Source organism: Anopheles moucheti, chromosome 2 (assembly GCF_943734755.1).
Source record: "Anopheles moucheti chromosome 2, idAnoMoucSN_F20_07, whole genome shotgun sequence".
NCBI classification, from domain to species: domain Eukaryota; kingdom Metazoa; phylum Arthropoda; class Insecta; order Diptera; family Culicidae; genus Anopheles; species Anopheles moucheti.
In genome coordinates this window covers 22,143,823-22,158,626 of record NC_069140.1, presented here as the reverse complement: position 1 = coordinate 22,158,626, position 14,804 = coordinate 22,143,823, and the positions used below count along the sequence as shown (strand labels likewise).

Below are 14,804 nucleotides of genomic sequence, written 5' to 3'. Positions count from 1 at the left end.
ACGGTAAGTTGGTAATCAATCGATCAGCAGCACATTCTATTACACATTTTCACTCGCCCACAGTCCACGAAATGCGTTACGTGCCTCGCAACTTCAATTCAAGTGCTATGAGTCACCTGTGCGACGATGTACCCTTTACGTGTATACAACCGGGGAGATGATAACTATTCGCTTCCTGCGTTCTGGCAAACGACGATGGATAATGTACGCACGCGAAATGCAATGATAAAAATGCATTTATCAGTAGAAAAACACCACGGAAAGAAAACATTGAAACATCACAACAATTCGTCACCAACGAGGTCGGTTCATGCATGCCATTTCATATTATTCTGAGATTAATTTTGACAGTTAAGATCGATATATGAACTCGAAGAAACTTTGCAACAATATCAGGGACAGAAATTATAGTGGATTAATATAATTACTGTACTATTTGCAACACTCACTGTTGCAAATTTATATTCCAAACGTTTTCAACTGCAAAACTTGAACACCTTTTTCTAAAATGTGTGTTCTTCAACCCTGTGAAAATACCACGTACAATACACAGGATGAAATATTTGAAGACATCGTTATTTACCATTTTTATCCGTTCAAATCAAACATAAAACATTCAATGGAAAGATATTTATTGTTCTTTCTCCTTTACAGGCTTCGAAATTCGTTCGTCTGGCTGGATAAAAGAAACCTGCTCTCCCTTAACTAAACTTACAAAAAACTCCCCAATCGAAGTGCTGGTTTGGCGCTTCGGATCCAAGCGCGGGAAATCGCTCGATGTGTCCCGGAACCAGAATGTGGCCGACCTGGGTGCTACATATGTGATCGTCACGTTTTCCTTCGCTATCGAACCAATGTTGTAGATTTCCAAGCTTTCTAGATTCGTGTAAACTCCTCTTACCCATCGAATCATTGCATCGAACGGAAACCTTAGTATGGTGCGGCGTATTTTCATCAGTGTGTACGATAGACAATAAATTGCAAAGCGAAGCTGCAAGATGGTTCAGTTAGGAAAGATTTTAATTGCACTAAGAAGCACTTAGTCTTGCAATTGTGTTACGTACCGAGGCGAATACTATGTAGTAGAATAGAATGGTGGGAAACAGGAAAAGCAATACGGTAAAGGAAAGTGTTACAAGAAACAGTTGACGATTCATGTAATCATGTGCTTCAACACGATTGCGTAGCACATTGCGCTTCTTTCCCAACACGGTACGATAAAGCGCTCCGATTCCTCCGACTTCGATGCGATACAGACTGTAATTTTGCGCCAAGAAGAATTGCATTGAAACATTATACAAACTACGGCTTATGTTTTTGTACTTACACCGCAACATAGATGTAACAGCAGTGAGCATGCAAACTGACAAGAACGATCAAGTCCGAAAGCATGGCCACTTGAAACGATAGTCCAAATAGACCCAGTATTGACAATGGAATGAAGAGGAACTGAATTGCTGGCGATAGTATAACTGAAATTGCATTCAAACGACAAAATGTACTGCAGGTGATCAAAATGTTTAGTTTCACTTACTTAAAAACATCCACCACAGGTCGACCTGGTAGCTAAAGCAACTAAAGAAAAATTCGTTCAAAGAACCGTTGAGTTTCAATCCAATCGGATTGCCTCTCAGAGTCTGTAGAAGTTGCAAAAGGCTGTCGACAACAATCTAGAATAGAAGGAAAAGGTTATCGAAATTAATGAATTGTCTTCTATAAACATAATCTTTTGGATATCAGAATAGTACCTCGGCGAATTCCATGAACCTTGTGCCTGGATTTCCGAAACAAATGATTAGACTCATAATGGCAACACCGAAACAAATATCTATCAGCAAAGTCCATTTCACGGCATTTGCATCCTTCTGCTGTATGCATTCCACCCACTCGTTAAAATGGTAATACAATGCCGTCTTTCTAAACATCACGCCCAAACCCTTGCCGACGGGAAGCAACACTTCGTACAATCGTTGGACCCCATCTTGTTCGGCGAGGGCGTGCAGTCTCTCCATCCAACCGGTCGACTCCGATTTGCTAGCCTTTATCAGTCGTGCAAGATGCAGCAAATCATTATCACAGTCTTCGGCGTTCAGATCGTTTTCGGCCAGATTGCTGAAGCCCTTTTCGTCGTATATGATAAGTAGCTTGTTGAGCGACTCTATCGTCACGCCTTTCACCTTTGCCATTACGTGTTTGATACGACCGCTGTTGGAAATAGCTAACCGCAGAAAGTTATCCTCCCTTGCGAGTTGTTCCCGGAGCGTTTTATCATTTTGCGCCGTCCGGAATTGCATGTAGTCGGCCACACTGCATATCTTCCCAATAGGTTCGGTGTAGTTGGGCAGCGGCTCTGCGTCCAGCACCGTAAACCGGATTTCATCGCGTAAATCTTCCACCAAACCGTACAGTTCACAAAATGTACATTTTTCTATCAGCTTCGATGAAAGATATATCTTTATATTCATCTGGGCGTTCAGGTTCCCGATTCCTGTGTACCAGAGCAGAGGTATATTGAACAATTTAGTGAATAAACAATAACAACTATTGCAATGACATTTGTCAAACAGTCAGTGCTACTGCACAAGGAGTTTTGTTTGAAATAACTTTTATTTAGTACCATTATTTGTTTAGTAGTATCAAAGTAATTGAAGCGATCTTACCTTAGTATTTAGTATATGATATAATATTCAATATTTTCGCAATTTTTTAAAGTTTTCTTGTGCAGTTTCGTTTTCTCTTAGCCATTCATTCGCATTCAATAACCATTAAAATAGTAAACAGCCAACAAATTCCAATCTTGATTTCATAAATAATTCGGCAAATTGCCAATTCGTTAATAGAAAACATTAAAAGCAACATATCCAGTGAACAAATAACAAATGGTTTCGGATTTTATGTGGTTCTCAAACCCTGGTCAAGGTGGTTGTGAACTGTCAAACATAATTCTTGCCCGCGCCGGATGACGCTCGCTCTCCGCTCTTGGCTTGCTGTACCCTTTTTCCGCTTTCGCTTTGTGGTCAAAACGTTTTCCTCCGTGCATTGTTAGTCCACGGCCGTATAACCAACGTGTGTTTGGTTCGAAGAAAAACGATACCCGCAATCAGTACACCTGCGAGTACACCGCCCGTATCGCGACCAAGCTGAACACCGGCCATAGCGTTTACTCACAAATTCACTGAATAGTACAGCATTGCGATGGCGGACTCGGTTGCTGAAAGTACGAATGCGAGCGCTGCCACTGCGGCGGCTGCCGCAACAAACTGGGTGCAGAAAACGGAAGACCAGGAAATCTCGAATCTGGTAAGGGTATTTTGGAAAACAGTCACAGTACGGCGTTAACGTAGTGTTGTATCTCGTTTCAAACATGTGCAGGTAGATGGATTAATTATCGCAAACAAGGACAAAGGAAGTGGCGACGGTAAACAGGAAGCGTCAACAGTGAAGCCAGAGCATGCCGAGAATGCCGTAAATGGATCTACAGTAGCAGCTGGAGCTGCCGGCCCAGCTGCTGGTTCCGAAGAAATCGAAACTGTGAAGTAAGCATTGTGCTGGAAATTGTGTGACTAGGTGGCCGGCAAAATTATGAAGGTGGTAAATTATGATGAATTTCTTTCGTTTCCCCAATAACTAGTCCGGCCGATGCAAGTTTGCTAATGAAAATCATTCGCAAAGGTTTGGTCGAATCCAAACTAGACCTGGAGGTGCAGCGCAAAGATCCATCTTCGCCATTACATTCCGTCAAATCGTTCGAGGCTCTACACCTTAAACCGGAGCTGCTTCAGGGTGTGTATGCGATGGGATTTAACGCTCCGTCGAAGATTCAAGAAACAGCCCTGCCGACATTGTTGGCCGATCCGCCCCAGAACATGATCGCCCAAAGCCAGTCCGGAACGGGCAAAACGGCCGCCTTTGTGCTGGCAATGTTGAGCCGGGTTGATCCACGCAAACCCTATCCTCAGGTCATCTGTCTCTCGCCGACGTATGAACTTGCGATCCAGACGGGGGAAGTTGCGGCCAAGATGGCAAAGTTTTGTAAGGAAATTAAGCTTCGGTTTGCCGTCCGTGGCGAGGAACTGCCCAAAGGGAAGAAGATTACCGATCACATCATCATCGGTACGCCGGGCAAACTGATGGACTGGGGCATCAAGTTCCGTGCGTTTGATCTGCGAAAGATTTCCGTGTTCGTGCTGGACGAGGCGGATGTGATGATTGCTACCCAGGGGCATCAGGATCAATGCATCCGCATCCACAAACAGTTGTCGTCCTCCTGTCAGATGATGTTCTTTTCGGCTACCTACGAAAAGGAGGTGATGGACTTTGCCGAGTACATCGTGCCGAATCCGATCATTATACGGCTGGCCCGGGAGCAGGAATCGCTTGACAACATCAAGCAGTACTACGTTAAGTGTAAGAACCAGGACGAAAAGTATCAGGCCATTTCAAACATCTACGGTGTGATAACGGTTGGCCAAGCTATCATCTTCTGTCATGTAAGTTTGGTGGCTGATGATCCTTCGCATAAAAATGGCCATTTATCATACTTTTTCATTCGTAGACTCGAAAAACCGCCGGTTGGTTGTCTGGTAAGATGACCCAGGATGGACATTCTGTGGCAGTGTTGTCCGGTGAGCTCACAGTCGAGCAACGGTTGGCCGTACTAGACCGATTCCGTGCAGGGCTGGAAAAAGTACTCATCACTACGAACGTGTTATCCAGAGGTATGCAGTCAGAAATTATCGAAAGTAACGTTTTTGGCCCTTAATTGTTATCATTGTTTTATCTTTCGCTTTGCAGGAATCGATGTCGAGCAAGTAACGATTGTGGTGAACTTTGATCTGCCCATGGACCAGAATGGTCGAGCTGATTGTGAAACTTACCTTCACCGAATTGGTCGCACGGGTCGTTTTGGTAAGATCGAATTTATATTGCAAACATTACTCTTCTTTCTGACACTCATCTCTGATAACTCATGCCGTGTGTCTTATTACTAGATTATAAGTTACCTGTGAAAGCTGCTTAGGAAAACCCATTAAAATGTAACTGTATATTTTCAATTTTAGGCAAAAACGGTATCGCCATCAATCTTGTCGACAGCGACCACAGCATGGAAATTTGCCGAACCATTGAAGCACACTTCCAGAAAAAGATCCAACTTCTGGATGCCGAGAATTCGGACGAAATCGAAAAGATTGGCTCCTAAACAGGCTTTAGGGGTTGAGATACACGTATGACAGCATGCAATTGTGCTAAGTAATTTAGCTTTTAAAAGCAGATTTTCAACTTTACCGCTGAACGATATAGGGTAGAATTACTTCAAGAAGCTAAAACTTCGACGATGAAAAACAAAGGAAATTATCGCTAAAAAAACCGATGTGACGATGTGCTTTTATTGTTTTTAAATGAAATTATGCTTCCGAATGTTATTTTAACTAGTAACGGAATTATTTCTATATTAGATGCAATATATACGAATCAAATGAGAAATTCAAAAGGTAAGAGATTTTGAGAAAGCAATAGCCGCACTAGTTAATCATCTGGCGATATAAATCGGTCTTGATTTGAAAGATTTGTTAGCTCCCGAGATGACACTGCTGGTTTTTGCAGATAATTGTGCACTATTAGTTTTCGCTGCTCCTCTTGCATGTCGAATATCTTGGAGCAGGGAAAACAAAATTGCGTGAAGTTTTCACAAAGCGAAATGTTTACTATTGTCTACAAAACGCTGTCAAAAGTTTCCATTTTTTGTCCACGGGAGGCCCCACTATAAATCAATCAAAGTGCCCCATTTCTAAATGAACCAAGCCTTAACTGTAACTAAATCACATTTAATTAAAAACTGAGCTCAACGGTTTGCGAAAATTCTGTGTTTGTTTTCAACCTAACCCGAAAGTACGTAGCCTAATTTTCATCAGCTTATGTGAAAGAACGCAGCCTAAATTTCCCTACTATACCTTTGTAAACATTTCGTAGAATGTTGATTGTCTTTTCTTAGCATTTTCCCAACAACTCTATACGATCATTTCACCAAAATCTTCTAGCAACAGACAGCATCTTTTTACTTGAACCTGAACCGCCTACCGTGTAAACACAATTTTCGTTAAACCTTGATCCTTTGTGACATTTGTTTCGTTAAAAGGTAGATATTTTCAACCCTTCCGATGAAATCAGCCGGCCTTTTGGATATAATCTCATGTTTTTCTACGTGCTACACTATGTGTAAACAGCATTGCTAGAGTTTTTTGTGTTGCACAGCGTTTTTTGCGTGTGTTTAGTTGTAAAACTTGCGTAATTTGCGTAATATAAGGTGGAAAAGGTGAGGTAATCATGCAACCGATAGTGTGTTGGTGGCGCTATGTTAGGCGCGCATCCTTCGCTTCAACATCTGCCCCATTCCCAGCAACCGCACACCTTTCGCACAAGCGTAGCTTTCTCGCTAACTCAACGTCAACACGTTGTCATTCTTCGTTTTTTGCGGCAACGGGCGTGCAGCGTTTTTGCGGTGCTCATCTTTCCAGTGTTTCCAGCAACATCAACATTCTGCGTCCGGTTTCGGTCTCGCGTTTCAAGCATTCGGTTCGTGAATTTGCCAACAACACACCAACGATGACGGCCAGCAAATATCAGATTGCGGAACGTGGCGCTCCCAACTCCACGGACTACCGGGTGTACTTCAGTGAGTATAGGCGGAACGAACACAAAATTCATTCCAACGTAACATTTTATGTCCGTAGCAAATGAGGAAGTAATCGATTTTTCTCAATTAAAGTTCATACATCGTGTGCTGTAGTTGCATTTTTAATGGCGCTTTAATCGGCCTTCGTTGCGGAGTGGTAAAGTTAAATTGCATAACCTAAAAATAGCTAAACCGCGCATTCGGCGGTTGGTGAAACTATGCTTACCCCCCGGAGCACCGAACGACCGAGAACTTGACGCGTGCTAACGGGGACAAGAATTTACATTCGCGGAAGTAGTGGTGACCTTCTGAGTAGCTTTGCGTTATCGCCTGATAAGCATGGGGATTGTGTGATGTTTAGACACTTGCACAACTAGCAGCACGGCTAAACGCCGAAGGTGTCGATTACGGAAGGTGGTCCGCCACGAAGCAACCGATTGTTGATATCTTTCACCGATTAGAACACGAACTTATCAGGCTGCAGCGCGGGAAACATTACTTCTGAGTAATGAATTGCGATAAAGATCGCTCCCGGGGACGATTGTCACCGACAAGTTAATTGCTTTATGATAGATGCACACGCGACAATTGTCGATTGGAGTAGCTGTAAAATCATCTTTTGCGTACTTTCCTTTCATTACAGAGAACGAAAACGGACAGTCCATTTCACCTTTGCATGACATTCCGCTGTACGCGAACGATGAGCACACCGTGTACAATATGGTGGTGGAGGTCCCGCGCTGGACAAATGCGAAGATGGAAATCAGCTTGGGCGAGGGCTTGAATCCGATCAAGCAGGATGTGAAAAAGGGCAAACTGCGCTTCGTCGCCAATTGCTTTCCGCATCATGGCTACATCTGGAACTATGGTGCCTTCCCGCAAACATGGGAAAACCCGGACCATCTGGATGCGGATACTGGCTGCAAGGGTGACAATGATCCGATCGATGTGCTGGAAATTGGATCACGTATTGCCAAGCGCGGTGAGGTGATGCAGGTGAAAATTCTCGGCACCATTGCGCTTATCGACGAAGGCGAAACCGACTGGAAGATTATCACCATTAACGTGAACGATCCGGTTGCCGACCAGCTGAACGACATCGCTGATGTTGAGACTGTATTTCCGGGTTTGCTGCGTGCCTCGGTCGAATGGTTCAAGATCTACAAGATCCCGGACGGCAAACCGGAAAATCAGTTCGCTTTCAATGGCGAAGCGAAGGATGCGGCATTCGCGACGAAAACGGTCGCTGACACGCACCGGTTTTGGCAGCAGTTGGTTAATAAGGAGGTGGACAATAATGGAATTTCTTGGTAAATAAGAAAACATCTTTTTGTGTTTGGCAAATAATGTTTAATATGATGGTTTCTTTATAGCCTGAACACTACAGTCGATGGATCACCCTATCTGGTAGCTAATGATGCCGCGGATGAAGTGTTTGTCAAGAGCGCCACCGGTGGTAATCCCGAACCTGCTAGTGAAGCGCGTAAGTATCACTTTGCTTTTATGTTCTCCAGCAGCATGCCTTCACGGGTATTATAAGTAAAAACATAGGGCTGTAGTTTTGTTCTAGTCGTTGAGCATGTCACCTACCATTGCATGTACATACAGTAGATTTACGTTGCTAATGCTTCTTTTTTTTGTTTGCTTTTTTCCTCTTTTTCAATTTTCCGTTAAATTGTTGTACCGTGTAGTCCACAAATGGCACTTCCGGTCGGAGAACAGCTACTCGAAGCTGTAAGAACCTGCCTAAATGGAGCATGTTTTACTAGACTTAGATGGTGAAAGTAGTTGATGGTGATTGTGTTTTTTTTTAATAGATAAATAAACTAAATGGTCAATATACGATGAGTTACAATAACGCACTAATTCATTAGTTTTAAATTCTTTTAAAATTATATAAAAGTTTATACTGTACTACATTATATATCTTTCCGCAGTTGGCAAATGGCACTACATATCGCTTAACTAAGGAACTGAAACCGCGAATGTATCAGCAATTGATCGTTGAACAAAAAGACACATTCAACTGCATACACACCGATACTGTGGTAAACTTGATACGCAAACAATGTGTGGACTTTTGATAATTTGGTCAAAATCATCACCCCACGCACGCATCGTGTTTAGGTGAAATATTTATTTTAATCGAAAATTGCACATTGTTTAACTTGTATTTGGTCGCTTAAACCACGGAAAACTTGGTGTGTAACTACTGCTAGTGAGAAAAAGTGTTAATGGCATTTAATAAAAAGTGTAATTAACCGAAGGAATAAATTCAATCCACGTCCGTTAATTATAGCTCGTTTAAAATAATGGCAATTCCTTCCGTTGTATCTTTTCTTGCGGCGTGTTGTATGAAATTGAGAACTATTTGAAATATTTACTTAACCAATGGCACTACGGTGGATGGATAACTTTTATCCGGAAATATTGTAACATTTCTTCAATACTAACATTACCGTTTCTTTAATACTAATATTACCGCACCAGTTAGGTTGACTGATCCGGTTTCGTAACAAACGAACGGTTTTGTGGGTTAACTATTCAACTGTAATTCATGCATGCCATTTACCTGTCCATTAAATTGCATGAAACATAACGTGGCTTTTCGAATTTGTTTTTTAAGGATCCACGCGTTAAAGCTATTTGTTTTCGATTTCTTCAGTAAAAGATTATTGATCTTAGCGGGTGCAATTGAAAGCGCCTGAAAGTATGCATGCATTATTCCTAAAATCTTAAGGGGGTAGTACACTTTGGAGGGTTGAACATAATATGTTGTTTTTTCGAGTTTTAAAAAAATAGCTACATAAGTAAACATTACTCTCCTTCAAATCGGTCACTAATCGGTCACGCCTTCAAATCGGTAAAATAATATTGCCCACTAAAACACACTTCGTTCACGCGGATAAAAATCTCAACGAACCCATTTGAATTTCTAACTGCAATAATCATTTGACAGACAGGTGGAAGCGTTACCAAGTGAAAGCCGAAGCGCCCAGCAGTACGGCCCACTATCGTCCTTCACTGTTGAATCCTTGTGTCATGGAATGTCACGGAATGTCTGCTGGAATGGGGTTCGGACTGCGCAAACTCGCCGGATAAACTCGCATCACAAAGGCAGGACGAGACGGCACGGGGCGAGGAAGCACCCGCACCAAAACTCCCCCATTGCCGTCCATTGAACGAATAAGGACGGCAACGGTATCGGGCCATCCTGCCGCACTGTGGACGCACGGATGGCACACTTTTCAATCGTACTCGTGCTTTTCATCGCATCGGAAGCGTACGCATCCGTGCGGTGCTAGTGAAATCCCCGTGCTCTGTGGAGTCATCAACTACGCATTGTGCGAATATCTTGTGTGCGTGCGTGTGTGTGTGTGTATGGTGTGCAGGAGTATTGTACACGCTTGTGTGTGTGTGTGTGGTATTTGAAAGCATTTTTTTTTATAATCCACTCTACTATCATCCAGGTATTCCACGGTGGTGAGTGGCGTTTGTATCGTGGGTGAAAAGAAGGTGAACGGCGGTGTCTCAACCACGACCAGTGCACCATTCCACCTAACGGATCAAAACAGAGACGTGCTTTAGAAGGTGAATCGACGTGGAGTTTTTTGGTTGTTGTTGTGAAGCTTGCAACAGAGAGAAAAAAAAACGACCACCCAACCGACGGGAAAGGATTTACCCAGAGAGTTGTTACGGTGAAGAAGCAACACAGCTCCAGGTCAACAAGGCATCAAGTGTTTTCTGGTGAAAACGGGAAAAGGCCCTCTCCCTACCAGCAGGTCGGTACCAGTGTTTTCGGTCCGGTTCTGTGTATACATACAGCCAAACGGTGATTGGTTGTAGGTGGCCCGGGAAGTGGCAGACAAGACGACACGAGTGTGGCAAGTTTTCCTCATTACCGTCCCCGTTATTATCGCGTGCGTGAGTGTCTGTGTGTGTGTGTGTGTCTGTACAAGTGAGCAAGATGCATAAGCTGTGGTTTACCTTCACCGTGTTTCTAGTGCTGGCCACGATCGGTTCGTACGCGGTCGATGCCAAGAAGAAGCTGATCAACAACAAGTACGGCGATGGTGACTTTGAGTTCATCGATGAGGTAAGTACCACTTTTCATCCAAACGCGAAATGTACCATACTGCAAAGCATAAACCCATTAACAATGCAGTGAAAAATAACCCCCCGTGGGGCTTAATTTGATTTAAAACTTATCCTATAATTAAATTGTGGTTCTGTTTGGGCAGTGCCATTTAAAGTTCGATTATTACGAGCGCTCATTAACAATAGCGGGCACCGCGATGGACCGGCACTGGGAGCGATGCCATTGCCTTTATTTACATAATCAATGGAGGCGCCCAGTAGTTGTTGCGTCTGACCGCGTGAGTTGCTGCGACATTTAAATGGATGTTACCGGAAGTGGGGGGGGGGGGGGGGGGGGACAAAAAAAGTTAGCCAAACGATCACGTTGTTAAGCTGGATTGGAGTTTTTCGTTGCCCATGTCGTGCGGCGCGAGCAGCAATTTTCCTAGAATTTTCCACGAAAGATAACTACGGCCAGTATTGAGTTGCCAGTTTAACGATTTGTCGCTTTCTTTCTCCTCTTCTCTCTCTCTCTCTTTCTTTCTCTGTTATTCTTCTCTCTATCGCACTCCATCTGAGTCATGTTTTACCCAATTTAACGACGCTCCGTTGTGGGCGAACGACAGATTACAGCAACAGGACCTTTCCGCTGCGTGCGTGTGTGCGCTCTGTTGTGCCGAAGGACAAAGATTACGGGGTTATCTCAATTACAGTTTGCCTGTCACGGCACCAGTTTCCGGTGGTGCCCGTCGGTACCGAAGAAGGTGGCACCCTAAAAGAGGTTCCACCCGAGATCCCCCGGGTTGTCTGTCGCTACGTCGCACTGCGCACCAGTAACTCGCGTTACGCTTCGCTGAAGCATGTGGAACACCGTTGTGCCTGATACATACATACATCACACACACACACACATACACACACACACACACACACACACAGTCACAGGCAAGCATACATGTGCCAGTTCTTCCGGGGTTGGCGTACAAATGGTTTAATTAAGTTACGCGACAAATATGTTCTGGTGCGGTACGGTGGCTTCTGCCTACCGTCCTACAATCGGCGAGCGGATCGTCTGGATTGTGCAGGTGGGACCGTTCCGTGTGTCCGTGTGTGCCATTACGACAGGCACGACCCCGTACACTGGCCAGCCAGCTAATAAGATGAGCACTAACCCGGCCAAACGGGCCACGTCTACTTACCAGGGGAGTCTGGGGAGACTGTTGCAAAGCGATTGAAAATGTTGCTCCCGTGCTTGGAAAATGAAGTTTAACTCCAGCCGGGCACTGTTCCCGTGTTCGTGGTACTAGTTAGTTAGTAAGACGAACCCCGTACTTGAAAGGACGCTGGAAACGATGACAAACCATTGAAATTAATTAGCATGTCATAATCTGGTCGTTATACCTACCCGGTACGGTGCGCACAGTGCGACGGATTATGATACGTCCGCTCACACGGCGCCACACACACCACGGCTGTGTGGGTCGCGGAAGCCGACCAAGCCGACGAACGAGGTGCAAAACCGGAAGATGGACTTGATAATGAGCATTTGATCTGTGTTTTCGTTGGATTGGCGCTTGGTTCATCATTCACTGTTTAGAGAAGGACGACGCGTGGTTATGCCATTGTATGCACGTCCCTAAGATAGTGTCAGCAATATATCGGCGACTAGTGGAGTGGTACAGGGTGTACCATACACAGCATGAAAACATGAATATAGAATCGGTTTCATTTAATATTGAAATGTATATAACTACTGGTTCATGGCTTGGAATGTTCGTTCCCTGTTGTTTTTGAAAGCAAAAACACATAATTTATACATTTGGCAACAACAATTATTACTTTAAACGTTTATCTTATCACGTTCAACAGCAATTACTTCCTACTACACTCTTCTAAAAGCTCCAAACTTGATAAACAGTGGGACAGAAGCATGTCGTATCACAATTTGCTGATGTCCTTCGTCATAGGGTCCTTTTGGATGCTGGTACATGATTTATTACGACAAAACCAAAGATTATCATCTTATCTTATGGCATTTTAATATTACCAATTAAAAACCACTAACAGTATTAATGATAGGGCTATTATTGTTACGAAACTACTCCATCAACGCTCGTTTGGGTCATTTATAAACTTAGCGAATTGTTAGTTGGATTTCAAGTGAGTTAAAAAAGAAATAATGAGTTTCCGCTAGAATTCGTAGCCTAAGAGTAACAATGGGTTTTTTGAGAATACTATCAATAACTGAAGAGATGGATAAAAGCGATATTGTAGGAAGTTATAGTGAATAATGAATATGCTCTGCCAGTACAACAATTTGTTTCATCTACCGCAAGTATAAGGCCACTAACTGGTTCTTTATATTATTCTAGTAAATCAAATTTTACACAATAACACATATAACTTAACATCATTTTTAATAATGAAAATGTCTCTTAAATGTTTTTTGTTTCGAAAAGGGTTGTCAAATTCTCGATATGACATTGATAATGAAATCTTTAATAATGAAGGCAACAATGAATTGCCTACGCCAAAAATACGCTCAAGTATAACTGACGTACCAAAACTTTGTCATATTGTGATGTTGTCTCTGACATCTTTTTTTGAAATGTTGAAAGCGTGTGCCGGCATTTACTATCCACATTAAAATAAATCTTACTTCATCAAAACCAGGAGGTTCTATAGTTACGGCACCGATTATAATACACCCTGTAGTTAGCTGGAATTTATTACAGCAAAACAGTTTGAAGGCTGACGTGAATTATGTGGCCTATGTGTATATACAACATAAATCAAGCTTGAGATGTAGAAAGGTAAAAAAAAAATGGACAACCAGAATCTCTTCTAGCGAGCCTAGAACGGAGTTGGGGAAAGAAAGTGTTCTCCCGAGCGTCTCCTATCAGCAACAAAACAAACCCCCCCACCAATCCGGCACTCAAGAAAAACTCAATAAACCCAGCACATCCCACGGGATGTCGATGCGTAAATCAAATTGAATGCGAATTATGCGATCGAAGCAAGGTCACCGCAAGCACCGCGAGCAAAGTGTTGGAGAAAATCCAATCCAACACACGACGGAAAATACCCGGAATGGAATGGATTTGGTTCCGTGATGGTGACGCTTTGATCCGGGCCGGTGTCGCCAAGCCATCGACGCGCAAAATTCCAACTCCAAAAACAGTTCCCACAGTTCCAGGCCATACTATCGACGACCGAATCGACGGAAATTGATTGTTTGCCTTTCGATCCGGGTGCAGGAAACTAAGCTGCCGCGCCATCGATGGCTGAATGGTGGCGGAATGAAATCGCTCGGAAACGAAGATCTACATACTTTTCTGGGGAAGTTGTGTTTTTTTTTGTGTTTGTATGGTTTCCTCTTCCTTCTGCGCATTCCTTTAACCGTGTTTCCCTTTTCGTTCCGCTTTTTTCCGGGGGAGGCTTAGCGTGCGATTTTCACCGTACCCGGCTGTGTGCTTTGTGTGGCAAACCGATTGACGAAACGAACCCATCTTAACCGGTACACGGAACGGAACGTAATTCCTTCTGCTTCCATCAGGCCGAAGCGCTTCATCCCGTAAGGAAGATTGTCTTGAAGAGCAACCAAAAAAAACCCACCTCCCCAACCTCATTGGGCGTTCATGCTGGACAAAAGGGAAATTGAATGGTTCGACAGATTAATTTCACTTTGCCCCAATGCCTGATTCCTCAACCTAGCGCAACGGCCACCGGCTAGTGTTTCATCCCGTACGGGGTCCTGGGCACCGTAAACGGTTTGTAGCCTATTGGTTTGGACGTTTCTATCGTTTCGGAAAATTAAGGTACATGCGGCACAAACGTATGCACGTATGTGTCCGTCTCGCATCGCTATTGAAACGCTATGGGTTCGGGTTCGGTCGGCAAAAAACACTCCACACCGAAAGCTCCGCTCGGTGCTGGATCGACCCTGGGTGGGTGGGAAAATTTCGGCTGGCGTTCTGCGGTAAGCAATTAGACCGGCTTGGTAAAGTTTTCTACCCCATTGCGGTGGCGGTGCCCGAGCGGTGGGTCCAAGCTA

General features: G+C 43.7%; 4 protein-coding genes across 7 annotated transcripts in view; 3 read left to right on the top strand and 1 right to left on the bottom strand.

Moving 5' to 3' along the window:
* Positions 1–624: 624 nt before the first annotated feature.
* Positions 625–2,485, bottom strand: LOC128298006 (uncharacterized). The gene is made up of 5 exons (XM_053033734.1): positions 1,749–2,485; positions 1,535–1,670; positions 1,328–1,472; positions 1,065–1,257; positions 625–991 (listed from the first exon to the last, which is right to left on the bottom strand). Exons 1-5 carry the CDS (start codon positions 2,463–2,465, stop codon positions 632–634), a joined length of 1,551 nt encoding a protein of 516 aa, XP_052889694.1. The 5' UTR covers positions 2,466–2,485; the 3' UTR covers positions 625–631.
* A 479-nt stretch (positions 2,486–2,964) lies between these two features.
* Positions 2,965–5,423, top strand: LOC128299009 (DEAD-box helicase Dbp80). Its single transcript, XM_053034840.1, has 6 exons — positions 2,965–3,300; positions 3,373–3,536; positions 3,632–4,490; positions 4,556–4,718; positions 4,795–4,908; positions 5,061–5,423. Exons 1-6 carry the CDS (start codon positions 3,196–3,198, stop codon positions 5,198–5,200), a joined length of 1,545 nt encoding a protein of 514 aa, XP_052890800.1. The 5' UTR covers positions 2,965–3,195; the 3' UTR covers positions 5,201–5,423.
* Positions 5,424–6,166: 743 nt separating this feature from the next.
* LOC128299010 (inorganic pyrophosphatase) lies at positions 6,167–8,981 on the top strand. 4 transcript variants are annotated; one of them, XM_053034843.1, is made up of 5 exons: positions 6,167–6,313; positions 6,490–6,673; positions 7,317–7,983; positions 8,047–8,156; positions 8,365–8,535. In XM_053034843.1, exons 2-5 carry the CDS (start codon positions 6,604–6,606, stop codon positions 8,409–8,411), a joined length of 894 nt encoding a protein of 297 aa, XP_052890803.1. In that variant the 5' UTR covers positions 6,167–6,313; positions 6,490–6,603; the 3' UTR covers positions 8,412–8,535. The 4 variants fall into 4 exon arrangements, with proteins under 4 accessions (XP_052890803.1, XP_052890802.1, XP_052890801.1 ...); XM_053034842.1 differs by lacking the exon at positions 8,365–8,535 and adding an exon at positions 8,611–8,981 and having other exon boundaries at positions 6,167–6,673; XM_053034841.1 differs by having other exon boundaries at positions 6,167–6,673.
* A 1,659-nt stretch (positions 8,982–10,640) lies between these two features.
* LOC128299008 (proteoglycan Cow) overlaps positions 10,641–14,804 on the top strand; it is an 86,775-nt gene continuing 82,611 nt past the window's right edge. Inside the window, exon 1 of the mRNA XM_053034838.1 lies at positions 10,641–10,769. Within this exon, the coding sequence (XP_052890798.1) occupies positions 10,641–10,769 (129 nt within the window). The remainder of the gene's footprint in view (positions 10,770–14,804) is intronic.